This window comes from Falco naumanni, chromosome 3 (genome assembly GCF_017639655.2).
Source record: "Falco naumanni isolate bFalNau1 chromosome 3, bFalNau1.pat, whole genome shotgun sequence".
Taxonomy (NCBI): Eukaryota; Metazoa; Chordata; class Aves; order Falconiformes; family Falconidae; genus Falco; species Falco naumanni.
Genome location: NC_054056.1, coordinates 56674402 through 56698537, shown reverse-complemented (window position 1 = coordinate 56698537; position 24136 = coordinate 56674402). Strand labels below are relative to the sequence as shown.

General features: G+C 42.0%; 1 protein-coding gene across 1 annotated transcript; it reads right to left on the bottom strand.

The window, feature by feature from the left end:
* Positions 1-5845: 5845 nt before the first annotated feature.
* DSEL (dermatan sulfate epimerase like) lies at positions 5846-11904 on the bottom strand. The gene is made up of 2 exons (XM_040588234.1): positions 11336-11904; positions 5846-10635 (listed from the first exon to the last, which is right to left on the bottom strand). Exon 2 carries the CDS (start codon positions 9700-9702, stop codon positions 6052-6054), a length of 3651 nt encoding a protein of 1216 aa, XP_040444168.1. The 5' UTR covers positions 9703-10635; positions 11336-11904; the 3' UTR covers positions 5846-6051.
* Between the last annotated feature and the right edge of the window lie 12232 nt (positions 11905-24136).

Sequence of the window (24136 nt, the reverse complement as noted above, 5' to 3'; positions counted from 1 at the left end):
ATCTCTCTATATATCACAGTTTCTAATTATAAAATATTCCAACATATGGAATCCAACATACTGTCCACGCTGTGGTGGTGCACCTCTCCCCCTTTGACAACCCCAGAAGCTGCCAACTAGGCCTCAGTGCCTTCAGTAATGAGCCGGATGGCTGAACCCCCCTTGACCATACCAGAAACCCTTACTCAGCCAAGGCAGAGAACGGCACTGTCCGGAACTCCCATTAACTGGTCAAAGCAGGGAACAAGAATGGAGACAACCAGTTATTCTCTAACAACCCCGGAATGCTGCCCAGATTGTAGCCTGAGTGATAACCCAAGTGGAATGATATCATTGTTCTTGGAATTTTTGAAAAAATTACAGACTCAGATTGTGGCCAGGATGGAAATATGCAGATGGCTAAAGCCAATAATCTCACAACCTTATTAACAGCAGTCCAAAGTGAGACCCTTTTGAGCTCTCCTGGACAAACGAGCTGCAACCAGCACCTCCCTCTGAGTGGGACATTGCTCAGAGCTCGCAAACCACCAAGTTTGTGATACGAGGGGGACCACTGTGGGAAGCTGAAGAGACTTGGGCTGATACCCCTGCTCCTCGAGGTTCAACTTCACCTGCTGAGGAATGCAAAAGGCATTAGATGTAACTATTTCACTGAATTCAAAAGGAACTTTTAACAGGCATACCTTTGTTATGACATGCATTGTAAGCTTGAAGTAGTTAGGATATTTTTTGTGATTTGAACAAATTTTATTTAGTATTTTATTTGCTGCTAAAATCCTATGGATAATTTTGAATTATGAACATTCTCTCCCCCCTTCAGATACAAAGCGTTGTCCAAATCTGAGACTAAGATTGGACCTAGCCACATGTAGACTCTGTAAGAGCTCAGAAAGCACCAGCATTTACTCTGAACCTTGTGATTCAGTAGAAGGGTCTCCTTTATTCTTTACCCCACTCTCTGTATCTCTTCCATTAACCATAAACTGTTGACCAAGTCTGAGCCTAAAACTGGATTTAGCCACATCTAAACTCTACAAGAGTTTAGAAAGCAAGGGGGGTCCACTCCAAACCTCGGACTCAGTGGGAGGATCTCCTTTACGCTCTTATGCCTTTGATCTTTATAAAGTTTTTCCAACTCTACTCTGACTCAATTGTAATTTGATTTATCTCTGTGCATTTATTCCATATAGTATGTAATAGAGTGAACCTTGCCATCAAATCTTGTGCAGTCACAATTCTACAAATTCATATTAAACCTTTTTCGCTCAGACCCTTTGGTAGTAATTTTTTAAGTGACCTGACCTAAACCACTCCTTTCACACACTCTCAAAGGGGATAATTTTTGGAACTTACAGAAATACTGAGGTAATATATTTTTATCCTTAATCTTGAACTGTGCATTTCAAATGTTTTCAGCAAATGCAGTATTAATTCCAGATTACATGTTCATGTTCATCAAATAAATAGTGCCTCTGAGACTAACAATGGAAATAATTGACTGTCAAGGCATAGTGAGGACTCCCCTAGCAGTCACATCATGAAGTTTCAACAGCAAGTGAAACTGTTTTTATGCTTAAAAAAAGTAATAATCCCATGACTGCAGCTTTACAAATCAGTTACCAATAACTTTATAAAACCTGAAGTGCATTTTTGTTTGATTTGCATTCTAACACTATCAGAATAGTATTACATTGTCAGATGAATTGTGCCGTATATTTTACATATAATTGAGGCTCTTGTACAGAAATTCAACTCTGGATCTGGCAAATTAACTGTTCAAACATAAATCCCATGAGGACTGCGTGCCAACTGCATGCCAAGAGGGTGAAAGGAACCAATATGACCATGATACTGCAGTTCATCTCCACAAACATCGCTCTTGGGAAAAGCCTACTGGGAGCAATAGAGGCATTTAGGCACACTGAGAGACTAGATTCATGTGATTTGATAGAACTCTGAATGCCAAGACCCATGTGCATCTCCCCAGGGCCAACGTCACTTAGTACAAAGTAAATAACTGAAATGCTTTCCTTGGCATTTATTTTTCTTAGGCTTCTAAATATGATTCAGAAATAGACACATTTAAATAAAGCCTGCCTTTTTACAATACCTCAAAATCTTAGCTGTCTCAGAATTGGACAGGCCAAATTACGACATAATATAAATAATTATCAACATTTAACACAGGGAGAAAAAGGAAGCAAAATTAAGAAGTAGTACTGAGACTAGTTTTCAGAAGAGTGTAACTGAAAGTGCCAGAACACTTTTCAATACAATGTACCTAAACAGACATGTTTTTCAAAAAGACCTAACAATTCTCAAATTTTACTGACAGTCTTAAACATTAATATAGGGAGAAAATGGGAGGTTAATATCTGTGTCTATGTAGTGATCATTTTTCCTTTGGATGCCTGTGATAGAATAGAATTTTGAGGATAGTTCTGCACACCCACAAAATCATTTCATATTATAACATTGCACTCATATTCTTCATACACAGAGACACCATAGCCTCAGTAAGAACACTTGCATAAGAAAAAGAAAAAGATCTATTTAATGACCAATTTGACTTAGGATCAACACAGACATAAAATTGGAATTTATCGTTTAATAGAGAAAGCAAGCTGGTTCTGGTTTTTTATTTATTTATTTATTTATTTATTTTATCACCAGGCCTCCACAGGCTTCTTAATACCACAACTGTCATGTTATGGATAGTGCCACTGAAATTTATTCTGCGAAGTCCCAGATCTGCAGTTTTTAGTGGGCATTCTCATCAACTATATGCATGTTTATTCAGCTTTCTGCTGTGTCTTGAGTTGCTGTTCATACAGGTAGAGGGCCACAATCTCAACACATGTCATTCAGCTCCACAGATGGGCTACCTCGTTTGGTACTAACCTTGGTCAAGTGGTCATGTAGCTTATCATTTAAAACTCAACAAAACAACTATTCGATTGTAAATTGAAGACTTGTCATATATTAGCCATTCCTACTCTGTTGTTTTCAAAGACACAGCTTTTCCTTCTACGTATTTTTAGCATAATGCTTATAATGTATTTGCCCTCAAAACAAGATCTAAAAATAAAGCAGAGTTCTCTTCTACCTTTTTGCATCTGCATAAGGAACACACATTGCAACAAAATCTGAGTAATATGCATTCTTTGAACCTGGAAGGTACAGTGCAGAAAAGAAATGGCTCCTAGATCTTGCACATATAATGACAGCAACGATGCTATTATAAATGTTAAGTGCATGGGATAACCAAAAGCAGCAGAGATAACGCTCCAGACAGACAATTCTGTCCATCTTAACTCCTCAAAATCAAACAAAAGTTGTTTTATAGGCTATTGTGGCATTCCATATGGTACTTTCAAGAATGGATTTGGATTCAAAGTTCTCTTTCTACTTCCACAAATACACAGTCAGTCTTAATTCTTACCTTCAGCTACCCTAAAACATCTGACAGAGAAAAGCCTTTTTATTTGCTCTGATTCTAGAACGTAAATCCTGGAAATAGAAGGCAAATGCTGAAAATTATTCTGTCAAGTACAGACTGTACAGACATTAATACCTTTTTATTTTTAACATATGATCAAAAATGGCTTCAGAGAGAAGCCAATTTGAGGGAATGATACTTGGAAACCAAAGTTTCACTAACATGTCAGTGTATCTTAACTTGTTTAATATTCCTCTTAACAGGGCATTCCACCTAGCCAGGGGTGAAATCCAAGACTGAAGGGGGAAAAAACAACTACTGCTGGTAAATGACAGCTAAGTTATGATTCGTGAGACCACAAAATATTAATAGCTTTATCATGCTAGAGGCCTATTTTGACATACTAATGCAGGGGTCCTCAAACTACGGCCCGCAGGCCGGATACAGCCCCCAGGGTCCTCAATCCAGCCCCCGGTATTTACAGACACCCCCCCCGCCGGTGGTTGGGGGCGGGGGGGGAACAAGCAGCCGCAGATGACTGCCTGCCACTTCATCCGCACGCCAGCCCCCTGTTTAAAAAGTTTGAGGATCCCTGTACTAATGAGTGGCCAAGAAAGAGTTGTTTTTATCTAGGTCATAATGAGATATCACAATGTGCTCCAAAGGATGTGAAATGTACATATGGGAGGGACAAGACAGCAGAGTAAGACAGGGACGTAATAGTAAGATTGGAAGGAAAGAGAAGAACTCCTTTATGTTAAAAATCAGCAAAGGTACCTGTAATCTGTACAAAGAAAGTCACTGCACCTTTGACATTGTCAAATGCGAACCACCCAAATAAACAGTAATTACGTGCATATTTCAATATAATAAGCCGAAACTCTGATCCCAGCTCCCACAAACCATCTGAAGCATATTTCAAGACAATTCCATTTGTAATAAAAACCAGATGGTAAAGGAAACAGATGTGTCTTTGTGATCTGATCTACACATCTGCAGACATTTATAATATGCATTCATTTCCAAAGAATGCTGAGCAAGTTAAATTGGGAAATGTGAATATATATATGCATATATATATATATATATATATATATATATAGAGCATGCACAAAGAAAGAGTGTGACTCAGGAAGAAAATAAGCTATGACAAAGACACATCTATTCTATCAAGCCTATCTGTTTCCAAACCAATACCATATTACAGTACCATGTTAAACACCAATCGTGATAAAAATCAAGACAACTTTGGAAATGGTTTACTGTGGGGAAACATCACCCAAATGTTGGGTTGCTGATCACAGGTGATTTTCAGATTTCTCTCCTCTCTGAAAGAAGACCTGAGGTTAGCAATGGCTGTCCTTCAGAAATTCATTGTACAGAAAAGCAAAACACCCCTCAGCAACACAGACCTGGAGATTTATTTAAGATCCTCTGAATCTCAGATTGCCATTTTATGCAGACATCAACAATAAGCCATTGACAATGACACCAAATATTTGCACCAGTCTCAGTGATAACTATGCACAAAATCAGCAGAGAAATGTGTTACAACAAAGAAGGATGGAAAAGTCTCACTACAGAAAGAGAAAATGCTTGCAGAACCTCTTAGGCAGGAGGTACAGGGTAAAGCAGCTCAAGGAGCCAAGATGTTAACAAACTTCAAAATTAAGTTAGGTTGAGGCAGGTCAAAGCTACACAAAATCTCCAAATTTAACTGCTTGTTTGGGAGATCTGGTTGGTTTCTGAGATTTAGTCCCATTTCTTTTTCTCTGGATAGTTTACTTCAGGCTCACAAAGCGTACCATATTGTCAGGCATGGAGAATTAAGTCTTTTTTTTCGTCAAAGCACAAAACACAGTACAAGTGCCACACCTCTGAGCTGAAGGAACCATGTCCTATAACGATATTCAGTATCCATGTCCATTCCAGTCCTAGGCCTGTCTGCTGAGACTGTAAATAAGGAACTAGATTCACTCAAATGTTCTGTTTCCTCCTGCTGAAGGGATGCTGAACAGCCTTAAATATCAGCTTATGTTTATTTTGCACCACCATATTGACCAGTGAGACACAGAAAGAATGCATCAGTAAACCTGTCCAAAGGGGCTAATTATCACCATTGGGAACAGGGCCAGTTTAACCAGTTTAATTTCATAAAAGCTGTCATACAGTCATCAGATGGTAAGTACTTTCAGGAACTAACCACTTGGGCTGGAGTCAAACTGGTGAACTGGAGGTGAAAATCTCCATATTCTATTACTAATCCCCTGAGCTAGAGAGTCCCCAGCTGGTAGTTCTGCAAAGATTCACACACCCTTTTTTTAAAGGCAGCAAAAGTAGTTGCAAGTGGTTTTAGGTTTTGTTGTTTTGTTTGGTTTTTTTTGTTTTTTTGGGGGGATTTTATTTTTTTTAAAAAAACAAGACCAACAAACAAACACACACACAACAAACCAAAACCACAGTCACAAGAACAACTATCTTTTTTCTTAAAATAATCTCTCTGAAAGTAGCAGACTATACACATTTTACAAGAATAAACAAACTTCTCTAATATTTTTTCACAAATTGGGAGTCAGAGATCATTAGTGCAAATTCCTGCTGACCAGCAGCATTTATTCTATAAACTTTGGGTATCCTAAGTGGTCCATTAGAGAACAACAGATATCTTCAATCTGTCTAATTTCTTCATTGGGCATGTTCTGTTTCCAGGCATGAATGCTACTTGGTGAAATTTCCCCTTCATAAGGAAGATAGAAAAGACTGGTGGAGGTGGCAAATAATATTTGGTTTAAACTAGCAGGGGGAAGAGGAATACCAAGAAAGGCAAAAATTGTTTCAGCCGTCTTCTGAGGAAAGCTCACAATATCTTCAAACTTGACCAGGTGATAATTTGTTGGCAGCAAGTCCCCATTTATTCTCAATGCTGCTGCTGTGTTTGCTAGCCATAAATAGGACAACACAGAAACAGCGTTTGAATTAGAATTTGAGAGTTCTTTTCTTAATGATTCATATTCAAAGGCATAGCCTTCATTTAAACTGCATTTTCCTTTACCATTCTGCCCTTTAAACATTGCAGCCAAGTGTTGTGGAACGTTTTTCAAGGAGTAAAGGCTTGGCTTATTTTTGTACAACATTGAATAGATCCACGCCCGTGGGTCCCTCACTACATATAATGCTCTCATTGACAGTCCTAGGATTTCCTGAAAGAAGGGAAGCTTTAATGTCCAGCTCCCACTACTTAAGCTAAGTACAGGTCGTGCATTAGGATAATAGACGAGATGTCTTCTCAGTTCCCTAATATATTCAGCATCTTTATCTTGACTCCCTCTTGCCCTGCTTCTTTGCTCTGACAAAGATTCTCTCTTTTTGGTTCTTTTCTTTTTGTCTTTGCTTATGGTAGAATGCTGAGCAATTTTACTTTTGCTGGCTTCATATAAATGAATGTTTTGTAAATGTAACTTTGTGTCTTGAACCAGAGACTGGAGCCACCCCTGGATACGATGAAAATGACCATTCTGGACATCAGAAACCTTCCATTCACATGGATCTACAAAGGAATCAATTTCAAATTCAGTCTCAGGAATTTCGAGATAGGGTGTAGGTATCCTGATGTATAAGAAGTCACTGCTATTGAAAAACAGCTGTTTTAAAATTTCTGCACCAGAAGCAGGAAGTGAAGTAATGATAACATCTGGCAAAACATCAGGGTTTCCTTCTAATTGTTTGGCTTTATTGCCTTTATCATGTTCCAGCCTTGTCATGTCACTGCTCCACTTTGCACAGATAGGCTGAGTACACATGCTCCACACATCCACCAACTCAATAAGCCACAATGTGACAACCAGTATCAGGATCCAACGCAACATTTTACCAAAGGATACATAAAACCGCCACTGAAAACCCAGTATGACCAAACTAACACCCAAAATTAACCCTGCAATTATGCTCACTTTGAATCCAAATGGGAAAGCTACCCTACTATTTTTTATCTGTTTTTTCATGGATTCAGTACCTAGACCAAACTTAGTCACTTTGTTTTCATGAACTACTTTTGCAAAACCACCGAATCCTAAGTAATCAAACCTTGTCTTTAAATTCTGATATTCAGTCACAACAGAGATGGTATTTTCAGTGTTGTTGACACTGAGTGAAATCTGAAATCCATATTTAGCATTATCTATGAGTCTACAGTCAGAAACATTGACATATGGGCCATAGAAAAGGTAAGCAATCCTTGTAAGTGTGTTTTTCATTGGAAAGGTAACATTTACAAACTGAGTCCATCGCTTTTTGAATTCAGCAGCTTGTTCTGCCTCCTGTATCCTAGCAACAGGACTACTCCCATGATGATCAAACCAAAACATCTTGTAGTGGGCATCCCACACATCCATCATAGCTCCATTGTATCTGTTCTTAAATTTATAGGGTATGTATTTAAAATCAATGTCAAGATTATGAAAAAAGGCACTGACAGAATTAACAGGAGAGTCTTCTTCCTTCTCGATATGGTCTACTACTAACAATGTTTGAGAATTTAAGAGCAGCAAAATGCGATACACACTTTTCAGTTTCATTGCTGATGTGTAAGCAGATACTGCCTCACCACTCACGAACATCATGTCTCCAGCCTGGGAAGCTGTTATAATTTCTCCAGCTGAGTCTCCAACCTCATCACCAATCCACTTCAGCCACTGGGCACACTCACCTAGCTGTCCCTCCCAAGGCTGGTTGCACTGGCTCGTAGGAGATGGAGAAAAGACCAAAACATTGTTCAGATGGCTCAGTTTAGGTCCATAAAGAGCCTCAGATACAAACACCTGTCCATTGGGAGCAAAAGTGAAAGAGTTCTGATCAGGATGTTCATGTCCCGGATTGAAACTTCTCCACCCATCAATCCAGGAATACGGTTGAAAGTGAACAATATCATAGACAGCACGTCCACCAAGTTTTCCAGACTTGAAGGACACAAAGGTGTTTGTCTGACTATTTGGCAGTCCAGCCCCATAAGTAACAACTCCCCAGTTCGGAAACACATGCATTTTAGCCATACCATAGTCAGGAGGCGGCTGAGGAGTGATTTCAGCAGTGTACCATATAAATTCAGTGTGTAGTGTGCTCCACCTCTGTGCCGTGGACGGCACCATTGGCCCATCCTTGGGTCTGTGTTTTCTAATCTGCTGTGCCAGCCAGTTGCCAGCTCCATTCTTCATAATAAACTTATCCAAGAAAACCAGTTGGCTCTCAGGACCATAAAACCAGTTGTAATTAGAATCCGCTATGCCCACTGTCCTCTGAAAGCCTGGTAACAGGGTGGCATAGTAAAACCAAAAGTGCATTTTGAGCCAGTTATTCTCCAAATTGTTAATACCGAAGTGGCGCTGGGCCAGGAAAACATATTGCGTTACCGACTTGGCTGTGTAACTCCCATAAGCTACTCCTTCATCGAGAGTCCCGTCTACAATATGATTGAGCAGAAACATTGTTTTTTCCATCACATCAACAACAGTGTGTTTCCAAATATTTGCCTGAGATCCTCTGTCCACCCCTGCAACTAAAGCCCCGATAAGCAAAGCAAGCATGTTGGTTGCTTGGTGATTATGGAGAAGCTGCTTTCCCCAGGAACGAACCTTTGAGTACTCATACATTTCCTCACTTACAGACCATATCTTCTCCAGGTATTTTTGCCTTCTCTCATCTTCCAGTGAATTATACAAGAAGTCAAAAGCAGTGGCAAATCCTGTTAGGGAGTGACCAAGTGGCACTTCGTCTCCAGGTGCATTCTCAACCAACCAGTTTTTGTAGCCAGCCATTCTATCCATATACTCTAGAGCAAAATCAAACGCAGCTTTATCTTCGGGGCACAGCAAACAATAAAATGCTAGAGGTGGCAGATTGTTACCATAAATCTCATTCCACTTTGCAGCAAAATCAACATGCTTGGGTGGAGGTAAGTAGTATAAAGGGTTCGATAGCATAACCATCACCGCACTTCTGATGGCTCTAAATAGATGCAAATGGCTTGTATGAGCCTTCTGCCTCAGTGCCTCAACATCTTCAGCGCTGAAATACAAGCTTGGATGAAGAACTGTTTTTTTCAGTTTCTGCTCAGCACTAAGACCTTCAAGTTGCTGTTTTTCATATTGATCTACATTTTCTACGAAAGTCACCCAATCAGAGTAATTGCTTACAGATTCTTCAAAAGTGAAGACAGCAAACATCGTTAATGCTAGAAATAAAGTATGCCCTGTGAACATCAGAGCCATGATCCATTAGGCAGCTCCTCTTCCCCAGGCATGCATTTCCTAACAAAACACAATGTTCAGTTATCAAACTTTGATCCAGTTAGTACAAAAGTGAACATCTTAAGGCATATTTTGAGGAGAAAAGATTTAGTGTGTACTGTGCATTGTAACAGACAGTCAGTAATCAGAGCTGCAATATTGAAATAACAAGGCTCTTGAAAACTCAAATCTCAGGTGCCTTGTCTGGTCACAATTTTCTCAAACAAAACACTAAATCTAAATACATAAATATTAAAATCAGGGAAAAAGTAAAATCTCTAGGACATGCATATAAAACACTGGTTCACAATGCCCAGTAACTTGAAAAGAAGAAATTGGAGGCATACATTTACTTTTTTAAAAAGCTTTCCATGAGGTCAAATTCCACTTCTGGAGCTGACAAAACTCCACTGATCACAAAATTATTACACATTGTTTTAAATAAATTATATATTTGATGAAACAGGGAATTCACAGCACTGGGAAAAGAGACTCCAAAACTGAAGTTACTGTCTTCAGCCTTCACCTTATCTCAATTTCCACATACACTCTTTCTATCTTTCTCTTTTAGGACTCATGGGAGAGTGGGAAGAAAAAATAAATTAAAATAAAAATAATAATCAACATAGATCCTCCATTAGCTCCTTTTGATGAAACTGCAGTGCTTTTACCACTATTCCCCTCTGTTAATGAAAGGTGTGTCTTAATTAATAGTCATGGAGCATCGACATATTTTCAAGTCTTCTTTCATCTTATCTTCAGCTAATGATGCCCAAATTTTGCCTCAGTGATTCAGGTAATCCTGCTCTTTCCGTTATGAAGCAAAAAGGAAACATGCGAAGGAGGCAGAAAGCCAATATTTTTTTGTTAAAAGAACAGTTTCGGGTTTCCTTCTACTTTGCATGTTGGCTCTTTCTGTGGAAACAGAAACAAAATTTCTCTGAAGCTCTATAGGTGTCAGAACATATTTAAAGTACTTAAGATAACAAAGTACTTCTAAGTTTCTCAGAAAGATGACTTAATACAGCTTTTCTTTTAGAGATTTTTTTTTTTTTTTTTAAAAAAAGGACCATTTTCAAAGTTCCACAAAATTTATCTTCGGCAGAAAAGCAATTCAGACTAGCTACTTAAGCCCACTTTATTTCACCTTTTCCTGCGTGCCTACGGGGTCTCTGGGCGGATTCTCTCGTAACACCGTCAGGAGCTACCCAAGGAAATAAATCGCAAACGCGCCACCAAAATTAAACGGAGCTCAAATAAAAACAAAATAAAATTGTACGCGTATCTAAAGCACAGCCCTGGTTCTGCCGGCGAAGCGAAGGCGTGAGGAGGGAAAGCAGCCAGACCGCCCCCCGCCGCCTGCTGCCGCGCCGCCCGAGGCGCCCCCGGCCCCGCCGGCCCCGGGACGAAGCCTCACGGCGCCCGCCGCGCCCCCCCGCGCCAAGCCGCCGCCGCCCGCGGCCAGCAGAGGGCGCCCGCCGCCGCCGCCCGGCCCCGCCGCCCCGGGGCCGCAGAACTTGCACAAGTTTCGGCGGCGGCGGCGGGCGCGCCCCCGCACGCTCCCCCGCCGCGGCCGGGGGCCTCCGTCTGCTCATGCCCGGCGTCCCCGTCTTACCGCAGCGGGTCCGGCGCGGGCCGGGCGCGTCGCTCTGCCCCGGCCAGCGCGGCCCGGGGCCAGCCTCCGGCCGGGGAGCTGCGGGTGGCGGCGCGCTGCGCCAGCTCCCTCCGGCCGGGCCGGGCTGTGCTGGCGTCCGATCCCTTCCCCTTGCCGCTACTTTCCACCGGGCTGGCGGTAACTTCGGGCCCCTGCCCTCCGCCGGCGGCTCCCGGAGTTGATGGCGCGCGAGATGCGGAGGCGGGCGCCCGGCGACGGCACGGGCGGCGAGGGAAACTCGCAGGGATGGCGCTCCGGAGGGGCGGGGAGGGAGGGAGGGAGGGAGGGAGGGGAAGGGGGGGGCGGCAGAGCCGCCCCCGGTGGAACGGGGATGTGCCGATCCTCCGCGCCGTGCTCGGGCGGCGGGCGGGCTCCCGCCTCCGCCGCCGCTCCCGGCTGCTCCTCTTCCCTGCGACTGCGTGAGCTGGCTGCGGCTCCCAGCGCCGAGCCCAGCCCCGCTCCCAGCGGCGGATCCACCGCCGCTCCTGCGCCTCGCCAGCGGGCTGCCGGCGGAGCGGACCGGAGCGGAGCGCGGCGGGGGCGCCCGCGGGCGGGGCTGTGGCGGGCTGGGAGCGGCGGAGCCGGGGGGGCGGGGCCGCACCGCCCGGGCGGCTCCTGCGGTGGCTGCCCCGAGCCCGCAGTGAGGGCCGGCGAGGGAGTGCCCGGGGGGCGGCGGTGGAGCGGGTCCGGGTGCGGGCGGCGGGGGGAGCTGGCAGGTGTGAGAGCGCTCCGTGCAGGAGATGCCGCGGGGAGTCCCCTCCCCCGCAGCCGGCGGCCGGCAGCTGCCGCCCCGCCGCGGACCAGCTCTCCGGCTCCCAGCCGGGGCCACGGCAGGGCACGGCGCGGCGGCGGCCCGGGGGCCGGCGGGCAGGGCCGGGCCGGGCGGCAGGAGCCGGCTCTCCCGTGGGTAGCAACTTTGCGAGCGCAGAATAAATACACGGCAGTGCCCATATCTCAGAAACACGGGGGTACGCAGCACCTGCTGGCTGGAGCGGTCCCACTTTCTGTCACTGCTTCCCTGCGCCGGCACTTCGTGCGATGCAGTAAGATGGTTCTCGCTCAGCTTTAGCTGAAGGCTTCTGAAGTAAAATGCAAAACCCTACCGAGGTGTGAAAACCTCCGCCCCTCAGCTGGCTCAGGTCAGCGGTGCAGCGGAGGGGCGGCAGAAGGCGCTGGCTACCCCTGGTGGCGGCGGTCGCCCGCCGGGCTCTGAGGCTGTGACACCTGGCGCCGTCTGGGTGGCAGTTCGGATCGCCGGTGGTGGCCCGCGAAGCCTGGTTTTGTAACCTGCCTGATGTGGTACCAGGCTGTTCTTTGGCAGTAAGTGCACGCTAGGAAAAGAAAGGGTGTGAGATTTGGGGTGTTACCATTCACTGTGTTTGGAAACTACCTCAAAGGATGTGGGATTTAATCATCCCAATAGTATATGTCACCACTTCTGCCCAGGCATAGCCTATATTCTTAACTTTTCTTCCCCCCTCCCCCCCCCCCCCCCCAGTATCTTAGAAAATACAGTTGCATATTTAAATACTTTTTAAGCTACTCAATGTATAACTATCTTGAAATGAATATATGAATATATAAAGGCCATACATTATGGATACTGATTCTGTTTCTATGTGCTGTGGAGAGCACCTTAGAAGGATTAAATTATTAAATTATGCACATTTCCATCGATGATGAACTATGCCCAGAACCATCCTAATCTTTCAGATGTGCCCTATGGACTTGGCTTAAGAGGGAAAAATACTGATTATTGCCCAGATGGTATCTCCCCATCGGAAGAAATTTGCATAATGGCCAAAGATCAGTACATAATTCCCTGACCTTGAATATGTTAAAATTCTGTCTTTTCACGCTACTGGGGAAGTTATTCCAGGAGGAGAGCAAAGGGAAATGTAAAGCAATAATAGAGGCCACATTCCTCTTTACATCGGTAGAAACTGAGTGGAATACACTACAGATGAAAACCTTCTAATTCTTTTTCCCTCTTTTCCCATTGTACCCTGCATTACCCATTATGTTTTTCCCAAGGCTGACCCATTCTGGAACATATTGAAGTCTCAGAGAATGACTTCTCCCATAAATAGTCAGGCAAGCCTGAACGAGCAGAACATGCGGAGGACTTCTGTTATGTTAAAAGTGAGAGTAAAGCCCTTCCAAGAGCCCTTCTCACTCTCTGGGACCTGTGGTGAGATCATGACATATACAGTGTTCAATTGCAATGTGATCTTTGTGAGGAAGCATGAAAATTAATTATTGACTGGCACCATATGTTCATAAACTATACCATTTTGACAAAGTTTTATATATAAGGCAGTGAAGGCATTTGTAAGGAATTTTGCTTTTTCTGTGGAAGCTCTTTCACATTAGCAAAGATGCACTGGCAGAATACTTAAGGCTGATTTTCTCCTAAGCTGATTGTAAAGCAAAAGCATCTTTAACCAAGTATGATTACAACCGGTATAGGTTACTTTCTGCTATTTTCAAGTAATTTTGCTTAAAACTAAAACCCAAAACAAAACAACACCACCCAAATAACAACAGTGGTAGAACTCACATTATATTATTTTTCTATTAGTAATTTTCAATAGTCAGCAAAGGCCCATAGTTACTATACTGCAACAGAAAACCAAAAACAAAACCTCATCAATTCAACCATTATCCAGGAGAAACAATTAAGTGAAGCAAACTTCAACGAATTTGGGTTAAGGTAATTAGAAATAGTGACCCTGAGTTGTAACCAACTCTTTTGCATAAAACGAGCTTGAATTGAATTGGCATTCCCTCTTACTTCATTGCATAGTGCTGTTTAAAGAGTGGTCAGTAAAATCACTTTCAAGAACAACTGATAATTTGAAAGTAACTAGTTAAAGTTATCATTTACATTTTTATTTGTAGAAACACTGACCATCTGGCAACAAATTGCATTATATTGTTACATTTTCAAATATTCTTCATAACTGTGAATAATTTGCTGAAAAGCAAGGCTGGTGGGCTATCAGCAGGAAAAAGACACTGTAAAATGCCTAACAAGAAAATGAGTTTTGACACATGGGAAAGTGACCTCGCTGTCACTTCAGGTTCTTAGTATACGAGATCGTGAGTCATTGTTGGTGATATGCTCTGAGGTAACGCTTCAGGGATAGTATTCCCTGTTGATACCAAAATCAGCCATCTGAACGATCTTGAAAATGCTAGCAGCATTATCCTGCTTGAGTACAGGCCAAGTGCTAACAGATGGAAGTGAAGAGTAGGATAATCAGCTGGACTGCAACAAAATGTTTTTTAGTGTCAAAGAGGATAAGAATTCAAAAGTTCATAAATGAATGAGATGCTGCTGTCAAATATGAGACATTGGTCTGCATACAGGAAAAGAACCAGATATTTAGGTAGGATCTGAACTGAGGTAACAAGGTGCCCGGTAATGGTGGACTCTTCAAACTTCTGTCCAACTCCTGAAGTAGCAGAAGTTCATAAACTCCGAAGTCAAAGTCCAAGTTTTATTTCAGAGGCTCTACAAGATTGTGGGAGAGTGATTGACCACTCTGAAATCTACCCATTATGGCAGGACTCAGTGCTTATGTCACACGATCATACTCATTTAGGTTGGAAAAGACCTTTCAGATCATCAAGTCCAACGATTAACCAAGCACTGCCAAGTCCACCACTAAACCTTGTCCCTAAGAAACACATCTATGTGGTTTTTAAACTTCCAGGGATGGTGACTCAGCCACCTCCCCCTGGGCAGCCTGTTCCAATGCTTGACCACCCTTTCAGTGAAGAATTTTTTTCCTAATATCCAATCAAAACCTCCCCTGGCACATATCGAGGCCATTTCCTCTTATTGCCTGCTACATGGGAGAAGAGACTGATGCCCACCTTGCTACAACCTCCTTTGGGGTAGTTGCAGAGAGCAATCAGGTCCTCCCTGAGCCTGCTTTTCTCCAGGCTAAACAACCGCAGTTCCCTCAGCTGCTCCTCACAAGACTTGTGCTCCAGACCCTTCACCAGCTTCATTGCCCTTCTCTGGACACACTCCAGCATCTCTACAACCCTCGTGAAGTGAGGGGCCCAAAACCGAATACAGCATTCGAGGTGCAGCCTCAGCAGTGTTGAGTACAGGGGGACAATCACTTCCCCAGTCCTGTTGGCCAACAGTTTCTCATACGTGCCAGGATGCCTTTTGCCTTCTTGGCCACCTGGGCACACTGCTGGCTCATGGTCTACCAGCACCCCCAGGTCCTTTTCCTCCAGGCAGATTTGCAGCGACTCTTCCCAAAGCCTGTAGCATTGCGTGGGGCTGTTTTGACCCAAACTGAGGACCTGGCACTGAGCCCTGTTGAACCTCATACAACTGGCCTGGGCCCATCCATGCATACTGTCCAGATCCCTCTGCAGAGCCTTCCTGCCCTCAGGCAGATCAACACCACCCCCACCCGCACCCCCAGCTTGGTGTCATCTGCAGACTTACCGAGAGTGCACTGAATCCCCTCATCCAGATCATTGATACAGACATTAAACAGAACTGGCCCCAGTGCTGAGCCCTGGGGAACACGACTAGTGACTGGCCACCAGCTGGACGTAACTCCATTCACCACCACTGTTTGGGCTTGGCCATCCGGCCAGCTTTTGACCCCACATAGAGTGCACCTGTCCAAGGCACGAGCAGGCAGTTTCTCCTGGGGAATGCTGTGGGAGACAACGTCAAAGGCCTTACGAAGGTCAAGATAGACAACATCCCTCATCCACTAGGCAGGTCATCTTGTCATAGAAGGAGATCTTGTTGGTCAATCAAGACCTGCCTTCTGTGTACCCATGCTGGCTGAGCCTGATTACCTTGTTGTCCTGCACGTGCCACGTGATGCCACTCAAGATGATCTGCTGCTCAACCTTCCCCAGCACTGAGGTCAGACTGACGGGCCTGTACTTTCCTGCCCTTCTTGTAGGTGGGTGTCACATTTGCTCACCTCCAGTCTTCTGGGACCTCCCCGGTTAGCCGGGACTGCTGATAAATGGTGGAGAGTAGCTTGACAAGCTGTTCTGCCAGCTCCCCCAGTACCCTTGGGTGGGTCCCATCTGGCCCCATAGTGTGTGTGTCTGAGTGGAGCAGCATTACTAACCCTAACTGTGGCCTGAAAGATACCCTTTTCTTAATCTGGATCCACTCATCGATCTAATTCCTTGTGAATTCTTGCATAAATATACTTTATGCAAAGGTCATTCTTTTACAACAGACTAACAAAAAATCAATGGATGACAATGCAGTGGTCATGAGGATCCTCTTTAATGAAATAATTTGTCAGGAGGACCCACCTTTCACAGGGAAGACATGGGTTCAATGGTCTTTTTTCCTTTAAAGGATGGTAACAAAAATCTCTCAACTCTCAGATGACCGAATTTCTTGCCTGTTTCAGCATACATCTTTTTATTCCAAACTAGGGGCATCCTGTGAAATCATGCTGTTTTTCATGAATATAATCACACACAGAAGCTTACACAAATAATTTTATCAGAGGGAATTAGAATGTCTGCCATCCAAGAATAGCATACACATTTTACGATAAACAGGTGTTGGAATGAAGTGTCTACTGCGTTCTCAGAGATGGGATCATTCCTTCAGTTCGGGCTTCCCGTTCTGACTGTGACACTGATTTTTGCAGTACTCAAGTCCATGTCCTGTCTGTGTAACCCCACCAGACAGGAACACACTCAAAACCCTCGCTATTAGCTGGTCAACTAGTTTTGGAGGGAGAAATCAGGTGTTGCTGATGAACATTTGAAAAATAAAGGGGGTGAAACATAATGTGAATAAACAATTTATATCTAAGTTACTATCTTCTGGGGATTAAGTGAGTGCAGGGGAACTGTATTGTAGAGTGCACAGAAAAAAGCAAAACAGCATGTTGTGATGCTGTTCTTACTGTCGTTTTTATTTTTATTCTTTGTATTTTATTTTTCATTTATTTTTATATAATTTATTTGTATTTATTTTAATATTGTTTTTAAATTTAGGAATGGTAACTAGTTAAAAGCAACCGCAACAAAACACTAGCAAGCAAGCAAGAATATCTTGCCTTTATTAAAAAAAAAAATTAACGTGATTAAGTTTATCACACTGTGCAAGCAAAGTAGAAAAGGAAATGACATTTTTTTCCCATATTACAAAGGCTTTTTTTTAGTGGAGTTCTCCAGCACTGCAAAACTAGAGTGCTCACAGGCTGAAAGGTGCCTGGTGTCACTGTCAGCAGAGAGACGTAGGATGAAGCAACCGCCAAAAGCCGCAGTGCTGCACTCTTTCTCTGTCCCAGCTGCGTGCTCCTGCCAGCCCCTTTGTGTCGGAGCAGTTGGCAGTCTCATTGCTACATAATTGCTCGTGCAGACACAACAGGGCAGCACAGTTTTAAGCCAGTTTAAGTAGATTGTGAAACTGCATCTTAAAAATGCCAGCTGCATACAGCGGTAATTTTAAATCCATTCATGACTACCTCAGACTGCATACGAATTAAATAGTACTATTCATACTTTGGTAGCATTTTTATCAAACAATCTTCAGTGGAAGTGATTTAAAAACATCAGGGATGACATTGTGTACAGCAGTGGGTCCTCAGGAAAATTTTCAGCAGTCAGAACAGCGTGGTGCCAAATTCTTAGGATATCAAATGCACTAGAGTAATGTCAGAGCAGATCTACAATGGTGCACATTTTTCACCATGGAAACTCATCACCAATTGGAGAAAGATTAATGCCACAAATGTATTTATGGAAGCATTTAAGTATTCAAGGCTTGCTCATTGCCCTTTATTTTGGCTGTTGTGCAACCTGTCCCTAACTGTTGTCATATTAAATACAGTAAGTTGGCAAATTAATCATATCATAAACCCAAAAGGTCATTAAAGGAAGGAGTCTTATTTTCCTTACCCCAGTGTCTTGGAAGTCTAAGAAATTCTTGACATTAAACTCCCCCACCCCCCAAAAAAAACCCACAAAAGCAAGCCACCAAAAACCCCCAACACTAAGCTCACCAGGCATTAAGTTTTGAACTAGGGAATGATACAGCCACTGGACATAGGAGCCATCAAATAGATGCTACAGTTTGGAGCAGAGAAGAACTTAACATCAGAATCTCATCAGGCAGATAATCTTTATATAATATTGCTGTAAACAGGGTTTTACCCTTGGACTGCAAATAAAGGTCACACATGAAGAATCAAGGCATGGAGTCATACCTATCTTTTGATTTTGGTATAACAAATCCCATGTTTCCTCATTTTAGCAGAGGTATTTCAACTGTAGCTTTGCAATACTAATATAAGCTCACTGTTGTGATTTCAGTGAAGTGCATGCCTTTCTATAGACTTTGTAAGCTTTGGATCTGGGCCTAAATCCCAGTACCCCATCACTGGCAACCCTCGGCCGACAGTTATTAATACAGTATTAGAATTAGCTTAAAGATGTTTTTAAATATACTGTCCTGCCCATGAGGAATATATAAGAAAAATATTCTTACTGGACAAGCAGAACCTACAGAGGCAGAAATTAAATCATAAGACTGAAAATAAAAACTGTTATGATCTACACCATTGTCTCCAAACCATATGATTAAGGTGATACTAAATTAGACATTCCAGTGAAAGTGTATAACTACAAATCTTAACTAAGCATATTAGTTCTATTCATTATGCTAATGTATAGGCTTCTATTTAGCAGCTTTAGAAGCATTAGAAAACAGGAAAGCTACAGTTTACAACCCATACATGTATGCTCAGGTTGGCAGCAGTAATTAATAGTACGTCCTGGTTTTGCTTTTTATAAACCAAACAATATTTAAGACAGATATTAAGATGATTTACATCACAAAGAATTTAAAACTGTACTTACTTGAACTAAGCATATTGCATTAAAAGGAGTGTGAGCTGGAGTAACATGTATTAGCTCACTCATTATCTCAGGGAAACAGGTGAGTTCTCAGGTTCAAATGGAGTATCTCAGTTTGCAGCACAGTGCTCTGAATTTGCATATTACTTAACCAGTTCTACCTAAATATCCTAAGTGATTTTCTGTCAATAAAGGCCACATTCATCCAACTTAGTGGCATATCCTACTTTGCACAGTCCTATTAGATTTAATAAAATTACTATGAAGTACTACTTAATGAAAAGGTGTGGTTCTACAAGTACTTTAATATTAATGAGCACTCCTTGGAAAGGAATGATGTACCACTCTTATCATATCTGGTTGCCTATTCCCATCTCAAAGTGTCCTTTTCTTCAAGGACAGTATAGCTGTGATGAACCAGGTAAGAGGACTGATTTTTCAAAAATCTGACAAAATAAAGATTAGTTTCCAGCTAGATAATTTCCTTCAGTTTAGTTCACCTGGCATAAGGTAACAATATATTTCTGGAGGTGGGGAGTAGTAAAACTTGCTTCTTTAGAGACTACTTTAAGGTAAACAGCCTTTGTAAAGCTGGTTGAATCCTTCCACACCTCATCCTGATGTTTTGCTCTGCAGGAGGAGAGGTCTAGAATACCAGCTATTTTTAATCATCTAAGTCAGCCTTAAAAATTTGAGAGTTATGCATGTTAAAATTTTTAAAAGTTGTCATGGTTTAACCCCAGCTGGCAACTAAACCCCACACAGCCACTCACTCATCCCTCCCAGTGCGATAGGTGAGAGAATAGAGTAAAAGTGAGAAAAGTCATGGGTTGATATAAACACAGATTAATAGGTAAAGCAAAAGCCACACATGCAAGCAAAACAAAACAAGGAATTGATTCACTGCTTCCCATCGGCAGGCAGGTGTTCAGTCATCCGCAGGAAAGCAGGGTGCCATAATGTGTAACAGTTGTTTGGGAAAACAAACACTAAAACTCCAAACATCCCATCCATCCTTCTTCTTCCCCCAGCTTTTTATGCTCAACATGACATCACATGGTATGGGTTATCCATTTGGTCAGTTGGGGTCAACTGTCCTGGCTGTGTCCCCTCCCAGCTTCTTGCCCCCCCCCCCCCCCCCCGCCCCCCGCTCACTGATGGGGTGGGGTGAGAAACAGAAAAGAAAAGCCTTGACTCTATCAAAACACTGCTCAGCAGTAACAAATACATCCCTGTGTTATCAACACTGTCTTCATCACAGATCCAAAACAACACCATACAAGCTACTGTGAAGAAAATTGATGCTGCCCCAGCCAAAACCAGCATAAAACTATAGACTATCAAGCCTTTTCAAGTAAGAGTTCATTGCTGCAAATATTTTTCAAAGTTATTTTAAAAAATACATTCTCAAGCACTTACAGTTACTCATCAATTTTAACATAAAATTTGCTAAACGTTAAGTAGATTGCCACGGGCCTCCTTTAATTCATGTGAGGAAAGTGATGCAGAAATATTAAGCTCATAATAATATATCAGTAAATTATCATTGTCTTAGGTTGGATTATAGACCACTCAGCGACCTGTGTTCTCTTTCAACCTGGAATACAGGGTTTGTATTAAATTATTTTGGATCTAACTCAGATCTTTCAAAGGCTAATTTTGGGGCAGGTTCCACCCTAATTAGTTTTTCCTGCTAATGTATTTTGGCCTGCAGGTTTCTTTTAAAGTATCTTCTCCATCTGTACTCTGTTATTCTGAGTGCCTTTGTTGTCATTGTTTGTAACTTGTAAATGCTGCCAGAGAGACTGGTTATGTCTACATAACACAGTGTAGCTCTGCACACAGGCACCCAAGCTAGTTGTAACAAGCTTAGCTAACTGGAATAGATAACATGCTCTATTAATGAAGCTGTTCCTTCTGAGATCTAAGCTGATAATTGAAAATTTGCCTGAAAATTACTTCAGGGCAGTGGATGGTTCTTAGCTGACCCATGTTAAAGAGAAGACACTCTTTACAATTTGGAGGATAAAGTTAGGATGCAAGTTGATCAGTGTATAGATCACTACATAGAGAAGTCACACTCCAGCGTTCATAAATTAACAGCAGCAGGTATAAAATGATCAAATAGCTGGAACCTGAAGCTCCAACTTTAATGATGTAGAACTTGTACATTATTAACAGTGGTTGCAATTAAGACTGGAAGAGCTTTTCAAAGAATATGATGTATTCTCTGTAATTTGAAGTCTTTAATTAAGACTGGATGTACCTCTCAAAAGATATTGTCAAATTTGATAATAAAAGAACTCAGGAGAAATTCAAAGGTCTTAAACTCTATGAATTTTTCATCACATCAGGCTTTCTTTTATGGCATTCATTCATCTAGAAAAGTGGAAAAATACAATGGACATTTATAAAGGTCATATAAATAGGTTTCTTATAATGGCAATTTAATTGCTTTCTGTTCTGCTAACATAACTGCTTTTGGAACCAGCTCGAGACCTCTCAGCAATATAGAAAAAAATGAATTTTGCCACTCTAAGTGTGGGGAGGCAAGTCTGGTCCTTCAGCAGTAGAAGACAACATAGGGAGAACTAGTAGACCTGAAATGGGATGGCTGTCATGTCAAACTGCCTCTTTTCTCCCTCCCTGGTTCCACAATAGCAGTAACTTCTAGCCCATACACCCTGACCTTTTTGGCAATATTAGCCAACCAGAGTGACTTTCCAGGCATAAAGCATAGCTATAATTAAGCTGTGGATGTTTTCATGTCCATTCCAGGTGCTGCCTAGGCAACTGCCTATTCTGCCAATGCCTGAAATTGGCCCTGATTGCACTAGTGATTCATTAAACTATTGTGGATTCATTCAGAATCCCACGTTAGTAGCCATTATAAGGCCATATATAATAGTCTGCAGTACAACTTCTAAATCAACAATTCATATATAGTATAAAAGACTTTGTTTGGTTTATGAGGTCTTAAGAAACAAACAGCTATACAGAGGTGTTGTATATCAACTGATAAATACATTATTTTCTTATACACATATGTACAATAGATATCCTTGGCACACGTGAATAGTATCATTTTGACTCATAGGAATGATATATACACAGAAAGATAAATTCACTCAAGTGTGCTATCTAAATCGTACTACTGAAAGGCAGTAGATGTAAGAACAAAAATATTCATCCATTTTGCATGAGATACTTGCCATCACAAATGCTTCAGAGAACACTTAAGCAGTTAGCATATTTCTGACATTTTTTCATTTCCAGAAAACAAGGCAACTGATAGATCTCTTTTCTATCTAATTGTGAACAAATGTGGAGCCTTCCGTTTCAGATAGTTCTCCCCTTTGCTGTTCTACCACACAAAAAATTAATCCAGCTCCAGATCCTTTGTAATATATTTAAAATCACAACAGCATCAAGCAAACAAATGCACAAAGTCTGTCAAAAACCTGTTAAAAAAGATGAGTTCAATTGCCTGTGCTGAGCCATGCCTGTCCCACAAGCGTGGGATTACCCCTGGCAGTCAGAAAGGCAACAAGGAATCCCTAGTAAGCTCTGTAACCTTCCTTCTTCCTCCCAAATCCACAAGGTTTTGCAGCTTGCCCACAAAACAAGCCAAGTTCCAGCCATTTCAGACCAGAGCTCGTTAGACTTGTGACAGATAGGCACTGCTGCTGCCTAGAGTTGCAAAGAAATTGCTGAGAATTGTTCAGAATTTTCCTGACAGTTCTCTGTAAAAGTAAATGATTTATTGATTCTGCTGATTGATGGGATCAAAACATACTATTTGAACGCATGAAATCTCTTGAAATTATGACAATAACTGATAAAATTTCTAGTCATCTTACCCAGTCACATGTCTATATTCCTCATCCTCTTGGCAGTTCACTTGATAGTGGGAAGGTACCCAACCTTCTCTTGAGCTCCGAGACCTTATCAACTTAACAAATAAGAAATAAGAACTTTGAGTCTGCTGCTAAATTAACATGAGTGCTTTGAAACTGTAGAAAATAGCACAAACCTGTTCAAGCATTTTTTTCTATCTTTGTTCTACCATAGAGTAAACCTTTTATTTAGGCAAAGCTTCAACACATTAGGTTACCTAAGAATATCAAATATCTATTATTAAAGATATTACAAATCAGACAATTTGCCTTCAAAATATATAGAACCATAGTCAGAAAAAGGAAAGTCTAAAAGTCTAAAGTATCAGCAGTTACAAATATAAATATTTCAAACATTAAACAATTTAAATATTTCAAAACAATTCAGCTTATGTTTTAAACTGGACAAGTTTCTCCAAACCCCATTATTTTAAAATGTCCTTCTAGGTCCAATGGCCTGCAAAGGAGATTGGGACCATCTCGGGGGTGGTGGTGGGGTGGGGGTGGGGGGAAAGTAGCCAAGCATTGGCCAGGGGTGCTCACAGACCACCCATCAGTTTTTCTCATCTAATCTTAGGTATGTGTCCTAAATCACCAATCTCAGAATATGTTAAACAGTGTACAACAGCAGTGTACTCTTTCCTTCCAAACTATTGAAGAAGTCTAGCTAAGAAGTCAAGATACACATGACTGGTTTAGATATGTCAGTGTAGATGGAGATGAATTTAGTGTCTGGTATCCAGTCCAGTATTGTCTGAAGTCAAAAAAGAATCTATTGTCTACCTCTCAGACATTAAATTAACCCCTTGGTCATTAAAAGTAAAATAAATCAAGGTCTATTTCAATCTTGTTGTATTACAGTTTGAGATGTGCAATGTATCCTTTAAGAAAATCTGTGTGAAAGAGACAAGCTAGCCCATAGCAGTGGGGCTTAAATAGCATCAGAGATTTGGTGAAATAATGCAGTGCATCAGCCATACTCTATGCA